The sequence below is a fragment of the Oncorhynchus clarkii genome, chromosome 32 (genome assembly GCF_045791955.1).
Source record: "Oncorhynchus clarkii lewisi isolate Uvic-CL-2024 chromosome 32, UVic_Ocla_1.0, whole genome shotgun sequence".
NCBI lineage: Eukaryota > Metazoa > Chordata > Actinopteri > Salmoniformes > Salmonidae > Oncorhynchus > Oncorhynchus clarkii.
Genome location: NC_092178.1, coordinates 33563928 through 33587651, shown reverse-complemented (window position 1 = coordinate 33587651; position 23724 = coordinate 33563928). Strand labels below are relative to the sequence as shown.

The following is a 23724-nucleotide window of genomic DNA, read 5'->3' as shown; positions in this document are numbered from 1 at the left end:
ACATGAAGTAATTTGTTATTTTTTCCCCTTTGTCACCCTTGTGGATTCAGTATGAATGATGTCAGTATGAGCACACATGGAAACTAATCTGGCAATATTTCCTTTAAAAAATGTATTCACTCTATTTCCTAGACTAAACATGTATTTGAATAGAATAACGTTGCTGTTTTCTAATGCATAATTCAACCAAATAAATGCATTTAATTATGTATTTGTCAATGCCATGCAATGGCCATACAAAGATTGGTTGGGTTATACACGCACACGCACAAACCAGATACAGCTGATCGGACTTCTTAACCTGTGACACTACCCGGAAATAGAATACAGACCGGAAGTTACCATTTTAAGGAGAAGAACATTAGCAGCCGTAGCCCCTAGACGGGGGACACATAAAATTGACACGGGGCGGAAAATATTTGACCGAAGAAAAATAATGAAAATACGACAAAAACTCCAGAAAGGGCTCATTTTGAAGAGTTAACGATTCAAGCATCTGCTTCAAATAAGAGACATATCTGAATTAGCAGGCCAACTCAGCGGAAATAGTTTTTGTTAACAACGAGTCGAAAATAGCCCTCCTGGGCCGATGGAGAGGCAGGCCTTTGAAAATATTTTTCCCTGGATGAAGTAAAATGGCTATCTGACATTAAAAAAAAGAGGCCGTTGTAGTTATCACGGCATTTCCCGCGCCCTTTTTATGATATATTTTTTTCTTTAACCATTTTGGCAGGGGATTCAAATGCTAGATATAATGTTAGCTAAAACGACAGCTATCAACCTAGATATTATCTTTGTTGCTAGGTTAGCTTAGCATCGGCTACCTATGCAACCAAGCGTTCATACGAGATTCTAATTTATTAGCTAGCTAGCTAACAACGACATGACTAAAAGACTCCTTTATTCAAATCCAAATAACTTTTTCTTGATAACTTTGGTTGAGAACTGTAGGCAGCCGCCTATAAAAAAACAAAACAAGGTAACGTTAGTTGGCGAATGACGAACTGCACATTTTTACATTTTTGCCACCACCTGCAATTTTTTAGTTTTTTTTCCAAGTTAGTCTAGTTAGCTGCCTACCTGAAGATCAATGGAAGTAGACCCATTAGTTTCTACCTGTTCCCCCTTTTTGATCTTCATTCAAGAAGAAAGCGATACACCAGTCTCCAGCCCATATACATCCCACCAAACTTGTTGGTAAGATATTTTTAAATATATTGTTAGAATGGTAGCTACGTTACAACGTTGTAGTGGGGCAAACAAGGTTTTCACAGACCAGCATGAATTATTAGGAAATACTGGGAACGTCACTGATAATTTACAAAGGATTGTATTGACCTAAAAATGTGTGAAAACCCATTCTCTTATGTTTGAAAATATCTCAACAGTAAGCAATTAGCATATATCAGGTACAGGTTTAGACATGGCCGTGTTAACTATTCTTAGTTTTGTCAATTTGCTATGAATAATGATGCACAGTATGTTATCATGAAATGCGGTGTATGCCAATCGCTTTTTTTGTTAAATTTTGCACAAGTTATGTCACGTCACGTATTTTATATTATGGATTCTCGCTAATATATCTACTTTTTTGTATTAACATAAGCATTTCGCTGCACCTGCTATAACACCTGCAAATCTGTGTACGCGACCAATAAACGTTGATTTGACTTAGGCCCAGGCTGCATTCTGTTTAGGCCTATTTGATTGCCTTCTTGGTACTTCAGGCTTCAAAGTTCATCGTAGAGAATTTCATAACTAGCTACACACATTTTAATTTTCTTTGCCTTTGAGGCTTTAGTGCATAGCCTACATCTGCAATTTGTGCATTCTATCGAAGTGCCCTCCCGAAAAAGAGTAAATCAAATTTATTTATATAGGCCTTCGTACATCAGCTGATATCTCAAAGTGCTGTACAGAAACCCAGCCTAAAACCCCAAACAGCAAGCAATGCAGGTGTAGAAGCACGGTGGCTAGGAAAAACTCCCTAGAAAGGCCAAAACCTAGGAAGAAACCTAGAGAGGAACCAGGCTATGTGGGGTGGCCAGTCCTCTTCTGGCTGTGCCGGGTGGAGATTATAACAGAACATGGCCAAGATGTTCAAATGTTCATAAATGACCAGCATGGTCGAATAATAAAGGCAGAACAGTTAACCATCGAGAACAGAAAATCCGATCCATACATAACGTTACTGGTAACACTTAATGTCTATGATATAGGCCCAGCCTTACTATAGTGCTCAGGGAATGTCATTCCATGAGAACGACATTCATATTTTAGACTTTATTTTAAGTAAATGGCCTACATTTGTTTATAAAGTTTCATATGACAATACAAATAATCTATGGAGTAGGCTACTTGTTTGGTTATTATAAGACAATTGTACCAACTTCTGTTAGGTTATGTGTCATCATTGTATTTTCTTGGCTATTATAATACATAGCTTGTTTGGTAGCAATAGGTTGGGTGACCTTATCGCCCTTTAAGAAATATAATTGAAAATGATCCACAAGACAGTACACTGTTTTTGTGTCTATTGTTATGGGGACGGACGCAGTGAATTCATTGTTGTACTCTAGCAGAAGTTTTACACTGGGGTTCCTGTGAGATTTACTTAAAAACACTGAAGGTTAGGTGTAGCCCAGGCCCATGTTCAGTTGCAAAATGGTCTTGAACATTGCATATTGAAATTCCATGAATAGAGCTGACTTGATTCCTAATTTCACGTCGGTTCAACATAGCACATTTCAATCTCACCGTTCCAAAACATTGCGTCCTGCTAAACACGCCGCTGGTGTTACTATGTAGCCTATGAATATTCTATGTGAGGTGGGTATGTACCTGTGGCATTCCTCCAATTACCCATGTCTCTAACCAAGTCCGGAAAGTCACCTGGGAAAAGGTAAAGGAGGTGAAAGATTATTTTGACCACACTTGTTTCCCCTGAATATATTTAGGGGCTTTGCCCCTAGATCAACTTGGCTAATCAAGGGCTTGGTGGTTAATTGCATTGGTGATGGGCAAGAACAAAGATGTGTCCCCTCTGTGGGCCCCAAGGACCAGAATTGAAAAACACTAGCTTAGTGTGAGTTATCTTGCACACAATTAACTGCACACTTTTAATTCACTTCTTCCCAAAGCAAACCTGAAGTGCATGAGGAACATATGATGGGCTGACCTAATAGCTGGACCGTTCCATATGATTTCAACCACTTTTTGACTGGATCCCTTTTAATTTGAAATCTTCAATGTTTGCCCATGGTAGAAGTGGTCAGAAAGTTGTTTTTTTTCGACCTGAATGTCAAAACATTCAGGAGATAGAGGTGCTCAAATTTGACCCATTTTTCATACCTCATCCTACAATGAGATATCCATGTCTTTGTCACAAAAAAAACAGATAAACTTTTGAGTTTGATATCATTTGATATCTTAAGAGTTTAACAACCCTGTTTGTATGATTTATTAGGGTGAAGCATTTTTTGGGGCTCTTTAATGTAAATGATCTTAAAACACGTAAACTCAGATTTCACATTTTAGCTTATACCCTATTTTACATCTGAGGTATTTGTTGTGCCTGCAATCGGTTGAGACACAGCATACTGTCTTGAATGGTTGCTGTCATGCTTTTGCTGATAAAAAAACCCATGAAAATAGTTTACATTTAAACTTTCAAATGGTACTACGAAGATGGTTGACTTGAGTGGGACTATCCATTGTTAAAAATTAAATGCCCAGTGCAGTCTAATGTGTTTATATTTCCACACTGAGGTTGGAATAATATTGTGAAAATAACCACGTTTTCATGTGCAGGCACAAACAAATAACTATATACAAAAAATTGAGAAAAATAAATGGGGGAAAAAATAATTATTGATTAAAAAATATGAAAAATTGTGTGTATATGTATGTGTGTGTGTGTGTGTGTGTATATATATATATATATATATATATATATATATACACATACACATACACATACACACACACACATTTACAAAATAACATGGGTAACTATTTACACACTTTCAATATTTGGATGACCCTCAGTTCTCTATCAAATCTATTTATATGGCCCCAGCCTAATTCACTACACAAGCGGTTCACAAAATGTTTCGTGTTAGGCTATAAAAACGGATTTTATCAAACAAAGGATCATTAATTGTGTAACAATGAGCATTGGAATTGCAAACAGACGAAAATCGTCAAAGGTAAACAATTTATTTTACTGCAGTTTGTGATTGTTACCCCTGTGCTGGTTAAATTTTTTTTTCTTCAATGGGGCTCTATGCTCAGATAATCGCATCGCATTCTTACGCAGTAAATCCTAACCGGGTTTGGGAAACCCCGGGCTAGAGTGCAGGTGCCAAGGCCAGAGTAGGCACATTTGCTATTTTAACGCAACTGTTTTTGTGACATTAAACTTGAGATTTTTATTCTGTACATGAAAAAAAAAAATTTGGGGTGGGCAGTTAGCACAGATTTTTCTATGCAACAAGTCAGTTTGATGTAAACACCACTCAAGGTAAAATGCGTGTAAATGTTTTATTCACCTGCAAATATGTTGCCAATTGGAGTTGTTAATGCCCTTTTAGTGTAAGAGCTGTTTAAATCGACTGCCTGAAATATCTGCCTGTTGTGGTAGGATGGAGTTTTGGCCTCCCTGGGGACATTACCAGGCGGTAAATGAGTTAATAGACCAATAAAAGTTCCAAAACACTACCAATAACTGGTTTTCAGTTTTTCCTTCACTCCCAGACAGTCCTAGTAAAGTTCTTGCTTGAGAAGTTAAATGAGAGGGAAATGCAAACTTTGCAAGGTGGAGTTGAGGTACATTAATGTTAGTGCACGTGCAATGCTTAAAGTGGAACTGACTGTGTTTTAGCCACATGAAATCTTAGTAAACATCTTTTCATATACACCCCCAGTAGGAATTTGACCTATTTTTTAATATCTGACAACTGAGCACTTAGTATTAAATCAAATTGTATTTGTCACATACACATGGTTAGCAGATGTTAATGCGAGTGTAGCTAAATGCTTGTGCTTCTAGTTCCGACCATGCAGTAATAACCAACGAGTAATCTAACTTAACAATTTCACAACTACCTTATACACACAAGTGTAAAGGGATGAAGAATATGTACATAAAGATATATGAATGAGTGATGGTACGTAACGGCATAGGCAAGATGCAGTAGATGGTAACGAATACAGCATATACATATGCAATGAGTAATGCAGGGTATGTAAAGATATAAAAGTGGCATTGTTTAAAGTGGCTAGTGATACATTTTTACATCAATTTTTTCAATACTAAAGTGGCTGGAGTTGCGTCCGTATGTTGGCAGCATCCACTCAATGTTAGTGGTGGCTCTTTAACAGTCTGGTGGCCAGAGATAGAAGCTCTTTTTCAGTCTCTCAGTCCCTGCTTTGATGCACCTGTACTGACCTCACCTTCTGGATGATAGCGGGGTGAACAGGCAGTGGCTCGGGAGGTTGTTGTCCTTGATGATCTTTATGGCCTTCCTGTGACATCGGGTGGTGTAGGTGTCCTGGAGGGCAGGTAGTCTGCCCCCGGTGATGCGTTGTGCAGACCTCACTACCCTCTGGAGAGCCTTGCAGTTGTGGGCGGAGCAGTTGCTGTACCAGGCTGTGATACAGCCCGACAGCATGCTCTCGATTGTGCATCTGTAAAAGTTTGTGTGCTTTTGGTGACAAGCCTCATTTCTTCAGCCTCCTAAGGTTGAAGAGGCGCTGCTGCGCCTTCTTCACCACGCTGTCTGTGTGGGTGGACCAATTCAGTTTGTCCGTGATGTGTACGCCGAGGAACTTAACTTACTTCCCTCTCCACTACTGTCCCGTCGCTGTGGATAGGGGGGTGCTCCCTCTGCTGTTTCCTGAAGTCCACGATCATCACCTTTGTTTTGTTGACGTTGAGTGTGAGGTTATTTTCCTGACACCACACTCCGGGGGCCCTCACCTCCTCCCTGTAGGCCGTCTCGTCGTTGTTGGTAATGAAGCCTACCACTGTAGTGTCGTCTGCAAACTTGATAATTGAGTTGGAGGCGTGCATGGCCACGCAGTCGTGGGTGAACAGGGAGTACAGGAGAGGGCTCAGAACGCACCCTTGTGGGGCCCCAGTGTTGAGGATCAGTGGGGTGGAGATGTTACCTACCCTCACCACCTGGGGGCTGCCCGTCATGAAGTCCAGTACCCAGTTGCACAGGGCGGGGTCGAGACCCAGGCCATCCAGATGGGTTACGGCAGTGTGGTTGCAATTGCGTTGTCTGTGGACCTATTGGGGCGGTAAGCAATTTGGAGTGTGTCTAGGGTGTCATGTAGGTTGGAGGTGATGTGGTCCTTGACTAGTCTCTCAGAGCACTTCATGATGACGGAAGTGAGTGCTGCGGGGCGGTAGTCGTTTAGCTCAGTTACCTTGGCTTTCTTGGGAACAGGAACAATGGTGGCCCTCTTGAAGCATGTGGGAACAGCAGATTGAGATAAGAATTGATTGAATATGTCCATAAACACACCAGCCAGTTTGTCTGCTCATGCTCTGAGGACGCGGCTGGGGATGCCGTCTGGGCCTGCAGCCTTGCGAGGGTTAACATGTTTAAATGTTTTACTCAAGTCGGCTGCAGTGAAGGAGAGTCTGCAGGTTTTGGTAGCGGGCAATGTCAGTGACACTGTATTGTCCTCAAAGCGAGCAAAGAAGTTGTTTAGTCTGTCTGGGAGCAAGACATCGTGGTCAGTGACAGGGCTGGTTTTCTTTTTGTAGTCCGTGATTGACTGTAAACCCTGCCACATACCTCGTGTCTGAGCTATTGAATTGCGACTCTACTTTCTCAATACTGACGCTTAGCTTGTTTGATTCCCTAGCGGAGGGAATAGCTACACTGTTTGTATTCGGTCATGTTTCCGGCCACCTTTCCCTGGTTAAAAGCAGTGGTTCGCGCTTTCCGTTTCGCGCGAATACTGCCATCAATCCACGGTTTCTGGTTTGGGAATGTTTTAATAGTTGCTGTGGGTACGACATTGCCGATGCACTTGCTAATAAACTCGCTCACAGAATCAGTGTATTCATCAATGTTGTTTGACGCAATGTGGAACACATCCCAATCCACGTGATCGATGCATTCTTGAAGCGTGGAATCAGATTGGTCAAACCAGCTTTGAACAGACCTGAGCGCGGGAGCTTCCTGTTTTAGTCTCTGTCTATAAGCAGGGAGCAACAAAATGGAGTCGTGGTCAACTTTTCATTTTCACGTTTTCATAAATTCTACGGATATTTGGGAATTATGTATCGTCAAGCATTTGTGAATATCTATAGCAATATATAGTGTGAAAGCGGCTGTGTTTGCACAATTAAGACACTGCGGTAAATAAAACCTAATAAAAACATCTGTCTCGTTTATGCAAATAAGCCATTTGACTCACATGCCTGTGTGTTTACAGGCAGTAACAACAGCGTGACTTTAGATCATTAGAACGCATTTGCCAAATACACCCGAATGGATTTCTGCAAACATATAAATACCAGGGGAGACCTCTTACATTTGGGAACTTTACATTTCTATTGATCAAACAACAATGAAAAGGTAGGCACTCTCACTTAGTTATGCACATCAACAACTAGAGGTCGACCGATTTAATCGGAATGGCCGATTTTAAAGTTTTCATAACAATCGGAAATCGGTGTGTGTGTGTGTGTGTGTGTGTATGTATATTTATTTATTTATTTAGATTTATTATTCTTTTTTACACCTTTAAAAAAAAAACTAGGCAAGTCAGTTAAGAACACATTCTTATTTTCAATGACGGCCTAGGAACGGTGGGTTAACTGCCTTGTTCATGGGCAGAGCGACAGATTTTTACCTTGTCAGCTCGGGGATTCAATCTTGCAACACAGTTAACTCGTCCAACGCTCTAACCACCTGCCTCTCATTGCACTCCACGAGGAACCTGCCTGTTACGCGAATGCAGTAAGAAGCCAAGCTAAGTTAGCAGTTAAGTTAGTAAGAAGCCAAGTTAGCTAGCATTAAACTTATCTTATAAAAAACAATCAATCATAATCACTAGTTAACTACACATGGTTGATGATATTGCTAGTTTATCTAGCGTGTCCTGCGTTGCATATAATCGATGTGGTGCGCATTCGCAAAAAAGGACTGTCGTTGCTCCAACGTGTACCTAACCATAAACATCAATGCCTTTCTTAAAATCAATACACAAGTATATATTTTTAAACCTTCATATTTAGTTAATATTGCCTGCTAACATGAATTTCTTTTAACTAGGGAAATGATGTCACTTCTCTTGCAACAGAGTCAGGGTATATGCAGCAGTTTGGGCCGCCTGGCTCGTTGCGAACTGTGTGAAGACTATTTCTTCACAAAGACAGCCAACTTCGCCAAACAGGGATGATTTAACAAAAGCGCATTTGCGAAAAAAGCACAATCGTTGCACGACTGTACCTAACCATAAACATCAATGCCTTTCTTAAAATCAATACACAGAAGTATATATTTTTAAACCTGCGTATTTAGCTAAAAGAAATCCAGGTTAGCAGGCAATATTAACCAGGTGAAATTGTGTCACTTGCGTTCATTGCACGCAGAGTTTGGGTATATGCAACAGTTTGGGCCGCCTGGCTCATTGCAAACTAATTTGCCAGAATTTTACGTAATTATGACATAACATTGAAGGTTGTGCAATGTAACAGGAATATTTAGCCACCCATTAGATAAAATACGGAACGGTTCTGTATTTCACTGAAAGAATAAATGTTTTGTTTTCGAGATGATAGTTTCCGGATTTGACCATATTAATGACCTAAAGCTCGTATTTCTGGGTGTTATTATGTTATAATTAGGTCTATGATTTGATAGAGCAGTCTGACTGAGCGATGGTAGGTACCAGCAGGCTCGTAAGCATTCATTCAAACTTTCCTGCGTTTGAATGCAGCTCTTCGCAGTGCTTCAAGCATTGTGCTGTTTATGACTTCAAGCCTATCAACTCCCGAGATTAGGCTGGTGTAACCGATGTGAAATGGGTAGCTAGTTAGCGGGGTGCGCGCTAATAGCGTTTCAAACGTCATTCGCTCTGAGACTTGGAGTAGTTGTTCCCCTTGCTCTGCAGGGGTAACGCTGCTTCGAGGGTGGCTGTTGTCGATGTGTTCCTTGTTCGAGTCCAGGTAGGAGCAAGGAGAGGGACGGAAGCTATACTGTTACACTGGCAATACTAAAGTGCCTATAAGAACATCCAATGAATGAAATACAAATTGTATAGAGAGAAATAGTCCTATAATTCCTATAATAACTTCAACCTAAAACTTCTTACCTGGGAATATTGAAGACTCATGTTAAAAGGAACCACCAGCTTTCATATGTTCTGAGCAAGGAATTTAAACGTTAGCTTTCTTACATGGCACATATTGCACTTTTACTTTCTTCTCCAACACTTTGTTTTTGCATTATTTAAACCAAATTGAACATGTTTCATTATTTATGAGGCTAAATTGATTTTATTGATGTATTATATTTAGTTAAAATAAGTGTTCATTCAGTTTTGTTGTAATTGTCAATATTACAAATACATTTTTTTTTTTTAAATCGACTGATTAATCGGAATCGGCTTTTTTTGGTCCTCCAATAATTGGTATCGGCGCTGAAAAATCATGATTGGTCGACCTCCATCAACAATTATTGGTGAATCTTTCATATCTGCAAAATACACTGAACAGAAATATAAACGCAACACACAACAATTTCAAAGATTTTACTGAGTTACAGCTCATAAGGAAGTCAGTCAATTGAAATATATTTATTAGGCCCTAATCTAAAGATTTCTTAAGGCTGGGAATACAGATATGCTTCTGTTGGTCAAGATACCTTAAATACATAAAAAAATGGGGCTTGTATCAGAAAATCAGTCAGTATCTGGTGTGACCACCATTTGCCTCATGCAGCGCAACACATCTCCTTTGCATAGAGTTGATCAGGCTGTTGATTTTGGCCTGTGGAATGTTGTCCCATTCCTCTTCAATGGCTTTGCGAAGTTGCTGGATATTGCCACGCGCTGTCGTACACGTCGACCCAGAGCATCCCGAACATGCTCAATGGGTGACGCGTCTGGTGAATATGCAGACAATAGATGAACTGGGATATTTTCAGTTCCAGGAATTGTGTACAGATCCTTGCAGTGCATTATCATGCCGAAACATGAAGTGATGGAGGCGAATGAATGACACGACAATGGGCCTCAATCTCATCACGGTATCTCTGTGCATGCAAATTGCCACCAATAAATTGCAGTTTGTAGCCCGTAGCTTATGCCTGCCTGTACCATAAACCCACCGCCACCATGGGGCACTCTGTTCACAACGTTGACATAAGCAAACCGCTCGCCCACAACGCGAACACGGTGCATACATGTTTTCTATCTGCATGGTACAGTTGAAACCGCCATTCATCCGTGAGGATTACACTTCTCCAGCATGCTAGTGGCTGTTTGAAGGTGAGAATTTGCCCACTGATGTTGGTTACGAGTCAGAACTGCAGTCAGGTCAAGACACTGGTGAGGATGATGAGCATGCGGATGAGCTTCCCTGAGACAGTTTCTGACAGTTTGCACAGAAATTCTTTGGTTGTGCAAAAACCCACTGTTAAATCAACTCTCCGTGTGGCAGATCTCAGACAATCCCGCATATGAAGAAGCCGGGTGTGGCGGTCCTGGACTGTCGTGGCTACGTGTGGTCTGCGGTTGTGAGGCTGGTTGAATGTACTGCCAAATTCTCTGAAACGGTGGAGGCGGCTTGTGGTAGAGAAATAAACAAAATTATTTGTCAACAGCTCTGGTGGATATTCCTGCAGTCAGCATGCCAATTTTTATTTGATTTATATTACTAGGCAAGTCAGTTAAGAACAAATTCTTATTTTCAATGATGGCCTAGGAACAGTGGGTTAACTGCCTGTTCAGGGGCAGAATGACAGATTTGTACCTTGTCAGCTCGGGGATTCGAACTTGCAACCTTTCGGTTACTAGTCCAACGCTCTAACCACTAGGCTACCCTGCTGCTCCCTTGAGACATCTGTGGCATTGTGTTAACAACTGCACATTAAGTGTGCTTTAATTGTCCTCAACACAAGGTGAACCTGTGTAATGATCATGCTGTTGTGATTTGACAGGTGTGGCATATCAAGAAGCCGATTAAACAGCATGACCATGTGTAAATACACCAGCCAATGACCTCTACATCTGGCTTTTTTACCCTTGGCTCCTGAGTAACGCACTGCATCTCAGTGCTGGAGGCGTCACTACAGCACCCTGGTTCGAATCCAGGCTGTATCACAACTGGCCGTGATTGGGAGTCCCACAGGGCGGTGCACAATTGGCCCAGAGTCGTCCAGGCGTTATTGTAAATAAGAATGTATTCTTAACTGACTTGCCTAGTTAAATAAATTAAATTGTCTGAGACTAGCCACCCAGACAGCTTTTTCTGTTTGTTATAAAGCCCCTTTGTGGGGAATTTGTTCTGATTGGTTGGGCCTGGCTCCCCAGTGGGTTGACAAATGAGTCAAAGGGTGCAATTGGGCTCTAGCCTATTATGATGTTTTTGACATAATGCAAGCCAAATAGTTTCAATCTAATGGGTACCATTCATTTATTTTGTGTGAAGTAAAACTATAGTTGCATGCCCCTGATGACTTTCAATTATAAAATGCAGGTGAAGTGGGTTTAAATGCATATTGTGTGAAAATATATTAGTACCAGTCAAAAGTTGGACACCTACTCATTCAGGGCTTTTTTAAAACTATTTTATACATTGTAGAATAATAGTGACGACATCAAAACTATGAAATAACACATGGAATCATGTAGTATCCAAAAAAGTTGAAAGAATCAATATATTTTTTGATAGCCACCCTTTGCCTTGACAGGTTTGCACACTTGGCATTCTCTCAACCAGCTTCATGAGGAATTATTTCCAACAGACTTGGAGTTCCCACATATGCTGAGCACTTGTTTGCTGCTTTTCCTTCATTCTGAGGTCCAACTCATCCCAAACCATCTCAATTGGGTTGAGGTCGGGTGATTGTGGATGCTAGGTCATCTAATACAGCACTCAATCCTTGGTCAAGGAGGTGTGTTTTGGGTCATTGTCCTGTTGAAAAACAAATGATAGTCCCACAAAGCGCAAACCAGGTGGAATGGCGTATTGTTGCAGAATGCTGACACGGTGGTTGTAACCAAAAATCTCAAATTTGGACTTATCAGACCAAAGGACAGATTTCCACCAGTCGAATGTCCCTTGCTTGTTTCTTGGCCCAAGCAAGTCTCTTCTTATTATTGGTGTTCTTTAGTAGTGTTTTCTTTGCTGCAATTATACCATGAAGGCCTGATTTAATTAGGGATGATTTCATAACAATGATTGTAATCCTTTAGTACCTGCAGTTGGTTATATTACCAAATGCACCTTTAACAGAGTTGATGGCTGTTTTGGTCTACACAACAGTTCTTGTAAATAATCAATCTTTTGAAGGCACAAATGTTTGTTTACATTTTGACAATTCTTAAGTTGGAAAATGAAGGTCTCCAGAGTTTTGTCTAGTGATAAGTGGTCATGTATGCCAACACTGGGAGCTGAAAATAATTTGCAATTATGCTTGGTAAATTCTCTGGGGATGAGGTGCTATCAAGCTCACGGGCTATTTAACTTAATCCATATTTCTGTTTTTCCCCAGTCTTCGAGATCGTGACATCAACAGGCAGACAAAGAAGTGGAACACCTGTTCATCCTTCATCTCCCCAGCTGGATGCTGACAGCTTCACATTTTTGGTGAAAAATAAAGACTACAACTATAGAAGGAATCTAAAAACACTACGTAGACTGCATACTATTTATACTTTGTGTTTTATACATTATATTCCAAATTAGGAAAATAACTTATTATTTCAAAGGACCTTTACCTGCTCTTCTTGGTTGTAACGTGCAAGCAGTAGGCATTAATCTATATGAGGGGATAGACATTGGTAGCAGTGAGTCATTCTAGTTGTTCAAGAAGCATTACTTCCAGTAGCTGTGGCTATTGATCATTTGATTATTATTGGTGCGATATTGTTGTAGTTCAACAGTAGGGCGAGTGACCCAGGAACAACCTCCCATCAGTGAGCGGGAGATGTTCCAGTTCAGTAAGTACCCCTTGGACATTCTAGATATGCTAAGTGGACACCAAGCCCACCAGTTTAAAGGCCTTGGATTGGAAAGACAGTTCCAGCACCAACAGCAAGTCCAACTTCAGCACCAGCAACAGCTTCAGCAGCAGCACCAACAGCAGGGGGAGTCGTCAGGGGCTCTTCTATCTGGGCTTGGTCTGGGGTCTCTTCAGGGGTCTAGAAGTAATGCTTTTGCTGATTCGTCATCTATATTTGCCAAAATGAGTGCCCCACCTCCACCAATATCACACCAGAGCCAGTCCTCATCCTCACACAGTTCACGGAAATCCAGCAAGATGAGCAGTAGTGTTAGTGGGAGCTCTGCTGCAGGATACCCACAATTCTTACGTCCGTTTCACCCTGCAGAAGCAGCGCTAGCCCAGGAGCAGCTGCACTCTGGAATGGGACGTTTTGACTTTGGGGGTAGTAGCAGTGGAGGATCTGGTGTTATTGGAGGAGTAGTTACATCTGCACCGCCACCCTTACACCCTGGCCTCTCTGTTCCCCAAGCCTCACCTGGACCATCCTCCTCCTCGCCCTCCCCATCAGCCTCATCGTCCGCTTCTAACAACCCTAGCAGTGCAGTTTCCTCTCTAGGGCAACCACTCGTTGGGCAGTCTGATCCACGTAGCTTACATCAGCAGTTCAGTTGCATGCTTGCCGCCAATCAGTACTTTCTTTCTGGTGTCCCGACCAACAGCAGTCTGGAGCAGTTTCTGGTTCAACAAGGGGGCCATAATCATCTTGGCCTGGGTTTGGGCCAAGGAGCTAGTGACTCGAGCTCAGCCCTTGCCCCACCTCCAGCTCTTCACTCCTCTCACAGTCATAGTCACTCCACTCCCCAGCCTCAACAGCAGCAGCAACCATTGGCACCCCATGCTTTATCTCACTCTCACAGCCATACCCACCCACACCATCCTCTTCACCCAACACCTCAGCCGTCATCTCTGGGTGGCTTTGATTTCCAAGGTATTCCAGTTCTCTCCTCCAATCAGCTGGCTTCGTTGATGCAACAAGAGGCTAGTGGTATGCCCCTCCCTCTACCACTCCATTTATCACTTTCGAAAGATGAAGGGAAAGGAGACAGTGGAAGTGGTGGTAGCAGGAGAAAGAAGGCTATGGCTGGCTACCTTCCTCAGAGAAAAGCAGATGGCACCAGTCACAGCAGTGGTAGTAACTGCCACAGCAGCTCCACTGAACACAGTCAAAATTCAACCATTCAACCGGGCCTTGTAGGAGGAGCCATAACCAGCCTTGGTGGTAACCATTCATCAGTTCTCTCGTCAACACAACAGTCCTCCTCAACGGTCTCCTCTTCCTCCTCAGCCCCTTCCTCATCCACAGCCTCTGTGTTGGTAGCTAATGATTCACAGCTACCTAAACCTGAAAATCTCAATCCCATGGCCTCCATGCCTTGTCAACCTGACCCTGAAGCCATCTACCACTGTGGTGAATGTGGAAAGACTTTCAGTCATCTTACAAGCCTTCGCAGGCATCTCCGTAGTCATGGTTTGACTTCTGAAGATGCCAAGCCAGACACTTCAAGCGAAGACAAAACATTCTGTTGCACCGAATGTGGAAAGGGTTTCAAGAAAAGGGGGCACCTCCTCCAGCATGGTGTTATCCATTCAGGGGCTCGTCCATTTGCATGTGGTGTCTGTCAACGGTCTTTCAACCGCCGTGAGTCCCTCACCAGGCATGAGAAGATTCATGATGATAAGCCTTTCCGATGCCCTGCTTGTGGTCGCTGCTTCCGAGAGAGCACCTCTTTGCTAAACCATGCTGCGTCTGGCACCTGTGGAAAGCCTGGAAGGAATTCCCGGCCCAGACCAAGTGGTAGTGGTGAAAATCAAAGCTCATCAAGTGCGAGTAGCAGCAAAACTGGAATGGAGGCTGGAGGCAGTGGTACAGGTGATTACCAACGAGATGGCGCGAGCAAATTTGGCACAGATTATTCAAGGAACCGGCCATCATACCAGCCATCCTACAGTGTCGATGACTACCGACGACAGCAGGCTAACCCATCTTGTTATTCTGGAGAGAGCTCCCATGGCAGTGGGATGTCAAGCCAGACACTCAGAAAGGCACCACTGGCTCCTACCTTACACCCACACCCTCAAAGTCAACAGCAACACCATCTCCATCAACAGCAACCTCATCTTCCTCTTTCATCTCTATTGGATGACTCTGAGGATGAGGTCACTAGCAGTGCCATGTCTGCCATTGCTGCAGCTGCCGCTGCATCCTGCGAGATAAGTACTGGCGAGAGTCGAGGAGAGGAGCGAAGGGACATCATTGGAGGTTTGCTTGGAGGACTTGGCTTTGGTAATATGGGAGTCTCACCAGGTGGTCCATCATCTACATCTGAAATCGACAAGACCTACAGATCAGGAAGTGGCTCTACCATCCCTTTAACCCATCCAAGCCAGCAGATGATGAATGCTAAACCGAAAAAGCCCCGCAAGCCTCGGCAGAAGAGAGAACCAGGACCTGATGGAATCATAGTTCGACAAAGAAGAATTCGTGGAGAGGGAGAACGGCCATATTCATGCGGAGTTTGTGGTAAAGGATTCAGGAGACGTGAGACCCTGCGTCGGCATGACCGTGTTCATACAGGTGAGAAGCCACACCGGTGTGATGTTTGTGGGAAAGAGTTCCGGGAGTACTTCCATCTTACTAAACATTCCACTGTGCATTCTGGGCAGAAGAACTACAAATGTGACCTATGTGGTAAAGAGTTTGCTTACGCTCAGAGCTTGGTGAGACATGGAAAATTACACACAAAAGTGGAATTGGATGGAACACCAGGAGGAAAAATTGCTAAAGGCCATGGAGGGGTTATTAGTCTAGATGGAAATCAAGCAAACTCTCAATCTTATTATCCGTACCCTCAAGAAAAGTCTCAGGGGTCCAGCTCATCCACTCAGCCCCCTCAGCCCCCTCAGAAGCTCTTTACATGCACAACGTGCTGGAAATCCTTCCGCCATCAGTTCCACTTGACAGCCCATCAACAAACTGTCCATGGTGGTGGAATAAGGGGTGAAAAGAATTTCTGCTGTGAGGTATGCGGGAAGGCCTTTGCTTATTCTAACAGCTTGTCCAGGCACAGGCAATCGCAACATGGATTGGGCCGCACCGGGTCGGCAAACCCACCAGCTGGTGGAACCCAACATCCTTCTCAAGCAGATCAGTACATCCCTCTTTTTGAATCAGGCCACCCCTTAACTTATCCATCAGGCTCCTACATGCCAAACCAATCCTCCCAAGGTCAACACCGCCCTTTTCAGTTCCAGTCCCAAGAAGGATGGGTTGGTGGCAAGAGAAAAAGAGAGAAAAAAAGGAGGGTCGAATATCAAAGTATAATGAGAGGGGGGCAACTAGTAGGGGTTGCCTTGAATAAGGCCACGAGCAGGAGACTCAAAGTGATGAAGCGGAAAAAGGGAATAATGCATGAGAAGCTTAAGCAAAAGAAACTGCTTGCCCAGCTCCTGAGGATGAGAGGAGGGTATAGAGTTAGACAATGGTGTGGCGGTGTGGTTAAAGTCAGTGGGCTGTCATCTATGGAAGTCCCCATAAAACGTTTTCCATGCCAGTACTGCCCCAGCACCACATTCGCCAGTCAGGCCAAACTTTTGCTCCATCGTTCTGTAAGGCATCCTCCAAGAAATAACGGCCACCAGGCCCGTCTGAAGTGCTCGGTCTGCGGAAAGCGTTCTCGGACATTACGGAAAGCCCTCATTCATCGTGGACGTCACCTTTCCCAAGGGCGGTTCTCATGTCCCAAATGCCGCTCCCGCTTCTGGAATGGATCTCTCCTGGAGAGGCACAGCGTCGCATGCCAGGGTCAATCTCTGTTAGGTAGTGGAAACTGGGCCTTGAAAGTGAACTTGCCCCCAAGAGAGGTTGTTGAGAAGACAGCGGAAAAAGAGGGCCAGGAGGGCTTGCCTGGGAGAACAACAGTGGTGACTGAATACAGCCACTAATTATTTTCTAGTGTAGGATTTTTTTAAACTAAAAAGCAAGCAAGAACTAGCGAGTTTTAAAGATGTGGACAACAGGCTTACATCCCATACAATCCTTAATATAGCAGAGATGTTTGTAAAGAAGACTTTTAAAGGCTCACATCAAAAGCACCATCCACCGGTCTTTGCTTCCCCAAAGGGGAGAGAGTATTCTTGATCTGAGTGTTTGAGTAGCACCTCTTCTAAAATACTTTCAACCACAGTATCGTTTTTGTTAGCTGTGTTTGCGCTGGGATTATGAATGCATACTAGTAAGAGTGGAGTACCAAAAGTACTGATGTTTTATGTTTTCTGTCATTATTCACAGTTAAACAGTAGTCTTTGTCTCGTTCTGTACTGTGTTTTTTTTCTTTCTTTGTTCCCTGTGGAGATTATTTTTCATACAGATGTTTGGCCTGAAGCTATAAAATTGTCCGGTAAGACGGGCCAGTCATTCTAAGAAGCAATTTATCCGAAAAAGGAATTCAATTAAGTCACTCCTGTTATGAAACTTGACTTACCAAATTGATTAATCACCTAGTGTAACTGGAGGTATCTTTTCAAACATTCGGTTAAATTTTTACAAAACTGACTAGCTGAATAGGTTGAAATGGATCAGAATGGAATGAGAGAGCATTTTTCTGTAAACTATTCCATCATATATATATATATACACACACATACACAGTGCCTTGCGAAAGTATTCGGCCCCCTTAAACTTTGCGACCTTTTGCCACATTTCAGGCTTCAAACATAAAGATATAAAACTGTATTTTTTTGTGAAGAATCAACAACAAGTGGGACACAATCATGAAGTGGAACGACATTTATTGGATATTTCAAACTTTTTTAACAAATCAAAAACTGAGAAATTGGGCGTGCAAAATTATTCAGCCCCTTTACTTTCAGTGCAGCAAACTCTCTCCAGAAGTTCAGTGAGGATCTCTGAATGATCCAATGTTGACCTAAATGACTAATGATGATAAATACAATCCACCTGTGTGTAATCAAGTCTCCGTATAAATGCACCTGCACTGTGATAGTCTCAGAGGTCCGTTAAAAGCGCAGAGAGCATCATGAAGAACAAGGAACACACCAGGCAGGTCCGAGATACTGTTGTGAAGAAGTTTAAAGCCGGATTTGGATACAAAAAGATTTCCCAAGCTTTAAACATCCCAAGGAGCACTGTGCAAGCGATAATATTGAAATGGAAGGAGCACTGTGCAAGCGATAATATTGAAATGGAAGGAGTATCAGACCACTGCAAATCTACCAAGACCTGGCCGTCCCTCTAAACTTTCAGCTCATACAAGGAGAAGACTGATCAGAGATGCAGCCAAGAGGCCCATGATCACTCTGGATGAACTGCAGAGATCTACAGCTGAGGTGGGAGACTCTGTCCATAGGACAACAATCAGTCGTATATTGCACAAATCTGGCCTTTATGGAAGAGTGGCAAGAAGAAAGCCATTTCTTAAAGATATCCATAAAAAGTGTTGTTTAAAGTTTGCCACAAGCCACCTGGGAGACACCAAACATGTGGAAGAAGGTGCTCTGGTCAGATGAAACCAAAATTTAACTTTCTGGCAACAATGCAAAACGTTATGTTTGGCGTAAAAGCAACACAGCTGAACACACCATCCCCACTGTCAAACATGGTGGTGGCAGCATCATGGTTTGGGCCTGCTTTTCTTCAGCAGGGACAGGGAAGATGGTTAAAATTGATGGGAAGATGGATGGAGCCAAATACAGGACCATTCTGGAAGAAAACCTGATGGAGTCTGCAAAAGACCTGAGACTGGGATGGAGATTTGTCTTCCAACAAGACAATGATCCAAAACATAAAGCAAAATCTACAATGGAATGGTTCAAAAATAAACATATCCAGGTGTTAGAATGGCCAAGTCAAAGTCCAGACCTAAATCCAATCGAGAATCTGTGGAAAGAACTGAAAACTGCTGTTCACAAATGCTCTCCATCCAACCTCACTGAGCTCGAGCTGTTTTGCAAGGAGGAATGGGAAAAAATGTCAGTCTCTCGATGTGCAAAACTGATAGAGACATACCCCAAGCGACTTACAGCTGTAATCGCAGCAAAAGGTGGTGCTACAAAGTATTAACTTAAGGGGGCTGAATAATTTTGCACGCCCAATTTTTCAGTTTTTGAATTGTTAAAAAAGTTTGAAATATCCAATAAATGTCGTTCCACTTCATGATTGTGTCCCACTTGTTGTTGATTCTTCACAAAAAAATACAGTTTTATATCTTTATGTTTGAAGCCTGAAATGTGGCAAAAGGTCACGAAGTTCAAGGGGGCCGAATACTTTCGCAAGGCACTGTATAATGGGAAAACATTAATGGGACTTAGGTGTCAGGAATGGAAAGGGTCAATGGGAACAACCGGCGAATACTGTACAATTCGTATTATATTTTATTATATATTGTTTATTTGCATTTTATTTTTTTTTTATACTCCCAAGTATCATTTATTTTATAATTGTTGCTATTCTATGGGTGGGTGGGAATGAGTTTGGGGACTGTCTTTGTAAAACAATGGGATGATGAGTATATGTATCGATGTGATTTTTCCCTCCCCATTTTACCAACCCTACGCCACAGTTAAGCCCTATCCCGTAACACGCATACACAATTGTTCATTACCTAGGTCCTGTCCCCCAGTGTTTTCCTTTCAGTAAACTAAAACATTAAATATTATTACTAAATAACTATCCTTTTCTTTGCCTAAAGTGAATTGTTGAAACCCTCAAATCTAATAAAAAAAAAAAAATCTCATGCCTTCCCTTTTTATTTAAATCAGTGGTATTTGAAGTTGCACCCTAGTGGGGACGCGTGGGAAATGCAATGGGGGTCTAATTTGTATACAGGTAGACCAGAAACCCACATCCCTGATTGTAAGATTAGCGGCAACCCTGAGAAGCACCTGCTGCTCATCGGTTGTTCCCTTCAAATGCAATTTTTATTTCAAATAAGTTTACCTACACAATGAAGGCTGGAAATCCTAAATGTCTCTCTACGCTATCCCTGATGTAGTGAAAATAATTTCCAAAATGTAAAAAGTAAGTAAGCTTTAATGCAACATATTTTTAAGTGCAGACTGATTACGCTATTTGTTTGAGTGGGTGGGGTTGGTAGAAATTCTGGCCAAAAAAATGGGCTCCGCGCTGAAAAAGCTTGAATACCACTGATTTAAATCGAGAGCAATTTTTGCCAAAGCACAAATGACCGCTCCTAAACAGTTTGCTGCTATTTATTTACCTTCATATACAGTGCTTTCGTAAAGTATTCAGACCCCTTGGCTTTTTCCACATTTTGTTACATTACAGCCTTATTCTAAAAATAAAAATGTTTTTCACCCTCATCAATCTACACACTATCCCATAACGACAAAGTGAAAACAGGTTTTTAGTAATGTTGGCAAATGTATATTTTTTTTAAAGCAACTTATTTACATAAGTATTCAGACCTTTTGCTATGAGACATGGAAATTGAGCTCCGGTGCATCCGGTTTCCATTGATCATCCTTGATGTTTATACACCTTGATTGGAGTCTGCCTTTGGTACATTGAATTGATTGGACATTATTTGGAATGGCACACACCTGTCTATATAAGATGACAATGCATGTCAGAGCAAAAACCAAGCTATGAGGACAAAGGAATTGTCCGTAAAGCTCCAAGACAGGATTGTGTCGAGGCACAGATCTGGAGAAAGGTACCAAAAGATGTATGCTCCATTGAAGGTTCGTTGCCTCCATTCTTAAATGGAAAAGTTTGGAACTACCAAGACTCTTCCTAGAGCTGGCCGCCCGGCCTCACTGAGCAATCGGGAGAGAAGGACCTTGGTCAGGGAGGTTACCAAGAACCCAATGGTCCCTCTGACAGAGTTCCTGTGCGGAGATGGGAGAACCTTCCTGAAGGACAACCATCTCTGCAGCACTCCACCAATCAGGCCTTTATGGTAGAGTGGCCAGAAAGAAGCCATTCCTCAGTAAAAGGCACATGACAGCCTGCTTGGAGTTTTCCAAAAGGCACCTAAAGGACTCGGACTATGAGAAACAAGATTTTCTGGTCTGATGAAACCAAGATTCAACTCTTTGGCCTGAATGCCAAGTGTCAAGTTCGGAGGAAACCTGGCACCATCCCTACGGTGAAGGAAGCATGGTGGTGGCAGCGGCAGTGACTGGGAGACTAGGCAGGATTGAGTGAAAGATGAACGGAGCAAAGTACAGAGAGCTCCTTTTTTGAAAACCTCCTTCAGAGCGCTCAATACCTCAAACTTGGGCGAAGGTTCACCTTCCAACAAGACAACGCAGTAGTGGCTTCGCGACGAGTTTCAATGTCTTTGAGTTGCCTTGAACCCTATCGAACATCTCTGGAGAGTCCTGAAAATAGCTGCCCATCCAACCTGAAAGAGCTTGAAAGGATCTGCAGAGAAGAATGGGAGAAAATCCCCAAATACAAGTGTGCCAAGCTTGTAGCGTCATACCTAAGAAGACTCTAGGCTATAATTGCTGCCATAGGTGCTTCAGCAAAGTTCTGAATAATTATGTTAATGTGATATTTTAGTGGGTTTTTTTTTTTAGCAACTTGCAGAAATGTCTAAACCTGTTTTTGCTTTGGGTAAATGGGGTCACTTAGCTTTTCTTTCAAAAACAAGGACATTTCTAATGTTTTTGTCCATTAAAATAACATCAAATTGATCTGACATACAGTGTAGACATTGTTAATGTTGTAAATGACTATTGTAGCTGGAAACAGCATATTTTTAATGGAATATCAACATAGGCGTAGAGTCCCATTATCAGCAACCATCACGCCTGTGTTCAAATGGCACGTTGTGTTAGCTAATCCAAGTTTATCATTTTAAAAGTCTAATTGATCATTAGAAAATGCTTTTGCAATTATGTTAGCACAGCTGAACACTGTTGTTCTGATTTTAAAAAGCAATAAAACTGGCTTTTAGACAAGTTGACCGTCAGCATTTGTGGGTTCGATTACAGGCTCAAAATGGCCAGAAACAAAGAACTTTCTTCTGAAACTCCAGTTATTACTCGGCAGAAAAGCGCAAACTTCATTAAATAGTACCCGCAAAACACCAGTCTCAAAGTCAACAGTGAAGAGGCAACTCCGGGATGTTGGCCTTCTAGGCAGAGTTCCTCTGTCCAGTGTCTGTGTTCTTTTGCCCATCTTCATTATTTATTTTTATTGGCCAGTCTGAGATATGGTCTTTTCTTTGCAACTCTGCCTAGAAGGCCAGCATTCTGGTGTCGCCTTTTCACTGTTGACGTTGAGACTGGTGTTTTGCGGGTACTATTTAATGAAGTTTGCGCTTTTCTGCCGAGTAATAACTGGAGTTTCAGAAGAAAGTTCTTTGCTTCTGGCTAATTTGAGCCCGTAGTCGAACCCACAAATGCTGATGCTCCAGATACTCAACTAGTCTAAACAAGGCCAGTTTTATTGCTTCTTTAATCAGAGTAGTTTCCGCTGTGCTGACATAATTGCAAAAGGGTTTTCTAATGATCAATTAGCCTTTTAAAATGATACATTTGGATTAGCTAACACAACGTGCCATTGGAACACAGGATTGATGATAATGGGCCTATGTCGACATTCCATTAAAAATCAGCCGTTTCCGGCTGTAATAGTCATTTACAACACTAACAATGTCTACACTGTATTTCTGATCAATTTGATGTTTTTTTTATGGACAATAAATGAGCTTTTCTTTCAAAAACAATGACATTTCTAAGTGACCCCAAACTTTTGAACGGTAGCGTATATATTTCATTTTAGAATAAGGCTAATGTAACAATGTGGAAAAGTCGAGGGGTCTGAATACTTTCCGAATGCACTGTATGTTGATCAGAAGAATGGCAGAATTGCCAGGTCCTCCACACTTGGTGCCCCAGTGCGCTGTCCTTACACTGCAGAGATGTTTATTGCTCACTTGTTGGCACATTCCATGCTCCATTTAGAAACAGAGTGGAAAAAATCCTTGAGGATGAGTACGGCTGTTTCAGACTCACAACCGGCTGTTCTGGAAGATTGCTTATGTGTGTATTTGCTAGAATTCTCCTTTCAGAAAGGTCTTTATTTTTTAATATACTGTATTTTGTCACCAGTTTGCAGGGCATGCATTAAACACATAAAGGGTGTGAATCTGCAGTCAAAACTGCAGATTAGATAGATACACATTAAATGCACAGTAACATTTAATTACTGTTGGGAGAACAGCCATGCATTTGTGGTTAGAAAATGATTTGTGTATTACTATTCAGTGTCCTCTAGATGGCCATATGAGGCCCTTTTATGAAGCATGACCAGGGACACGGAGGGGAATATTTTGTGTATGAGAAACATTGCAATATACATAAAGAAATTAAGTTATACATGCACATTGAACGTATCCATCCTATAACAATTCACACCATATACACAAGTCAAGGAGTGATTATTCTGTGTGAATAATTTGTCCATATATTTTGAGTG

At 42.1% G+C, this 23724-nt stretch overlaps 1 protein-coding gene across 1 annotated transcript; it reads left to right on the top strand.

Annotated features, from left to right (window-relative positions):
* The first annotated feature begins 326 nt into the window (after positions 1-326).
* On the top strand, positions 327-17435 carry LOC139391714 (zinc finger protein 721-like). The gene is made up of 2 exons (XM_071139203.1): positions 327-1197; positions 12744-17435. Exon 2 carries the CDS (start codon positions 13179-13181, stop codon positions 17196-17198), a length of 4020 nt encoding a protein of 1339 aa, XP_070995304.1. The 5' UTR covers positions 327-1197; positions 12744-13178; the 3' UTR covers positions 17199-17435.
* The last annotated feature ends 6289 nt before the right edge of the window (positions 17436-23724 follow it).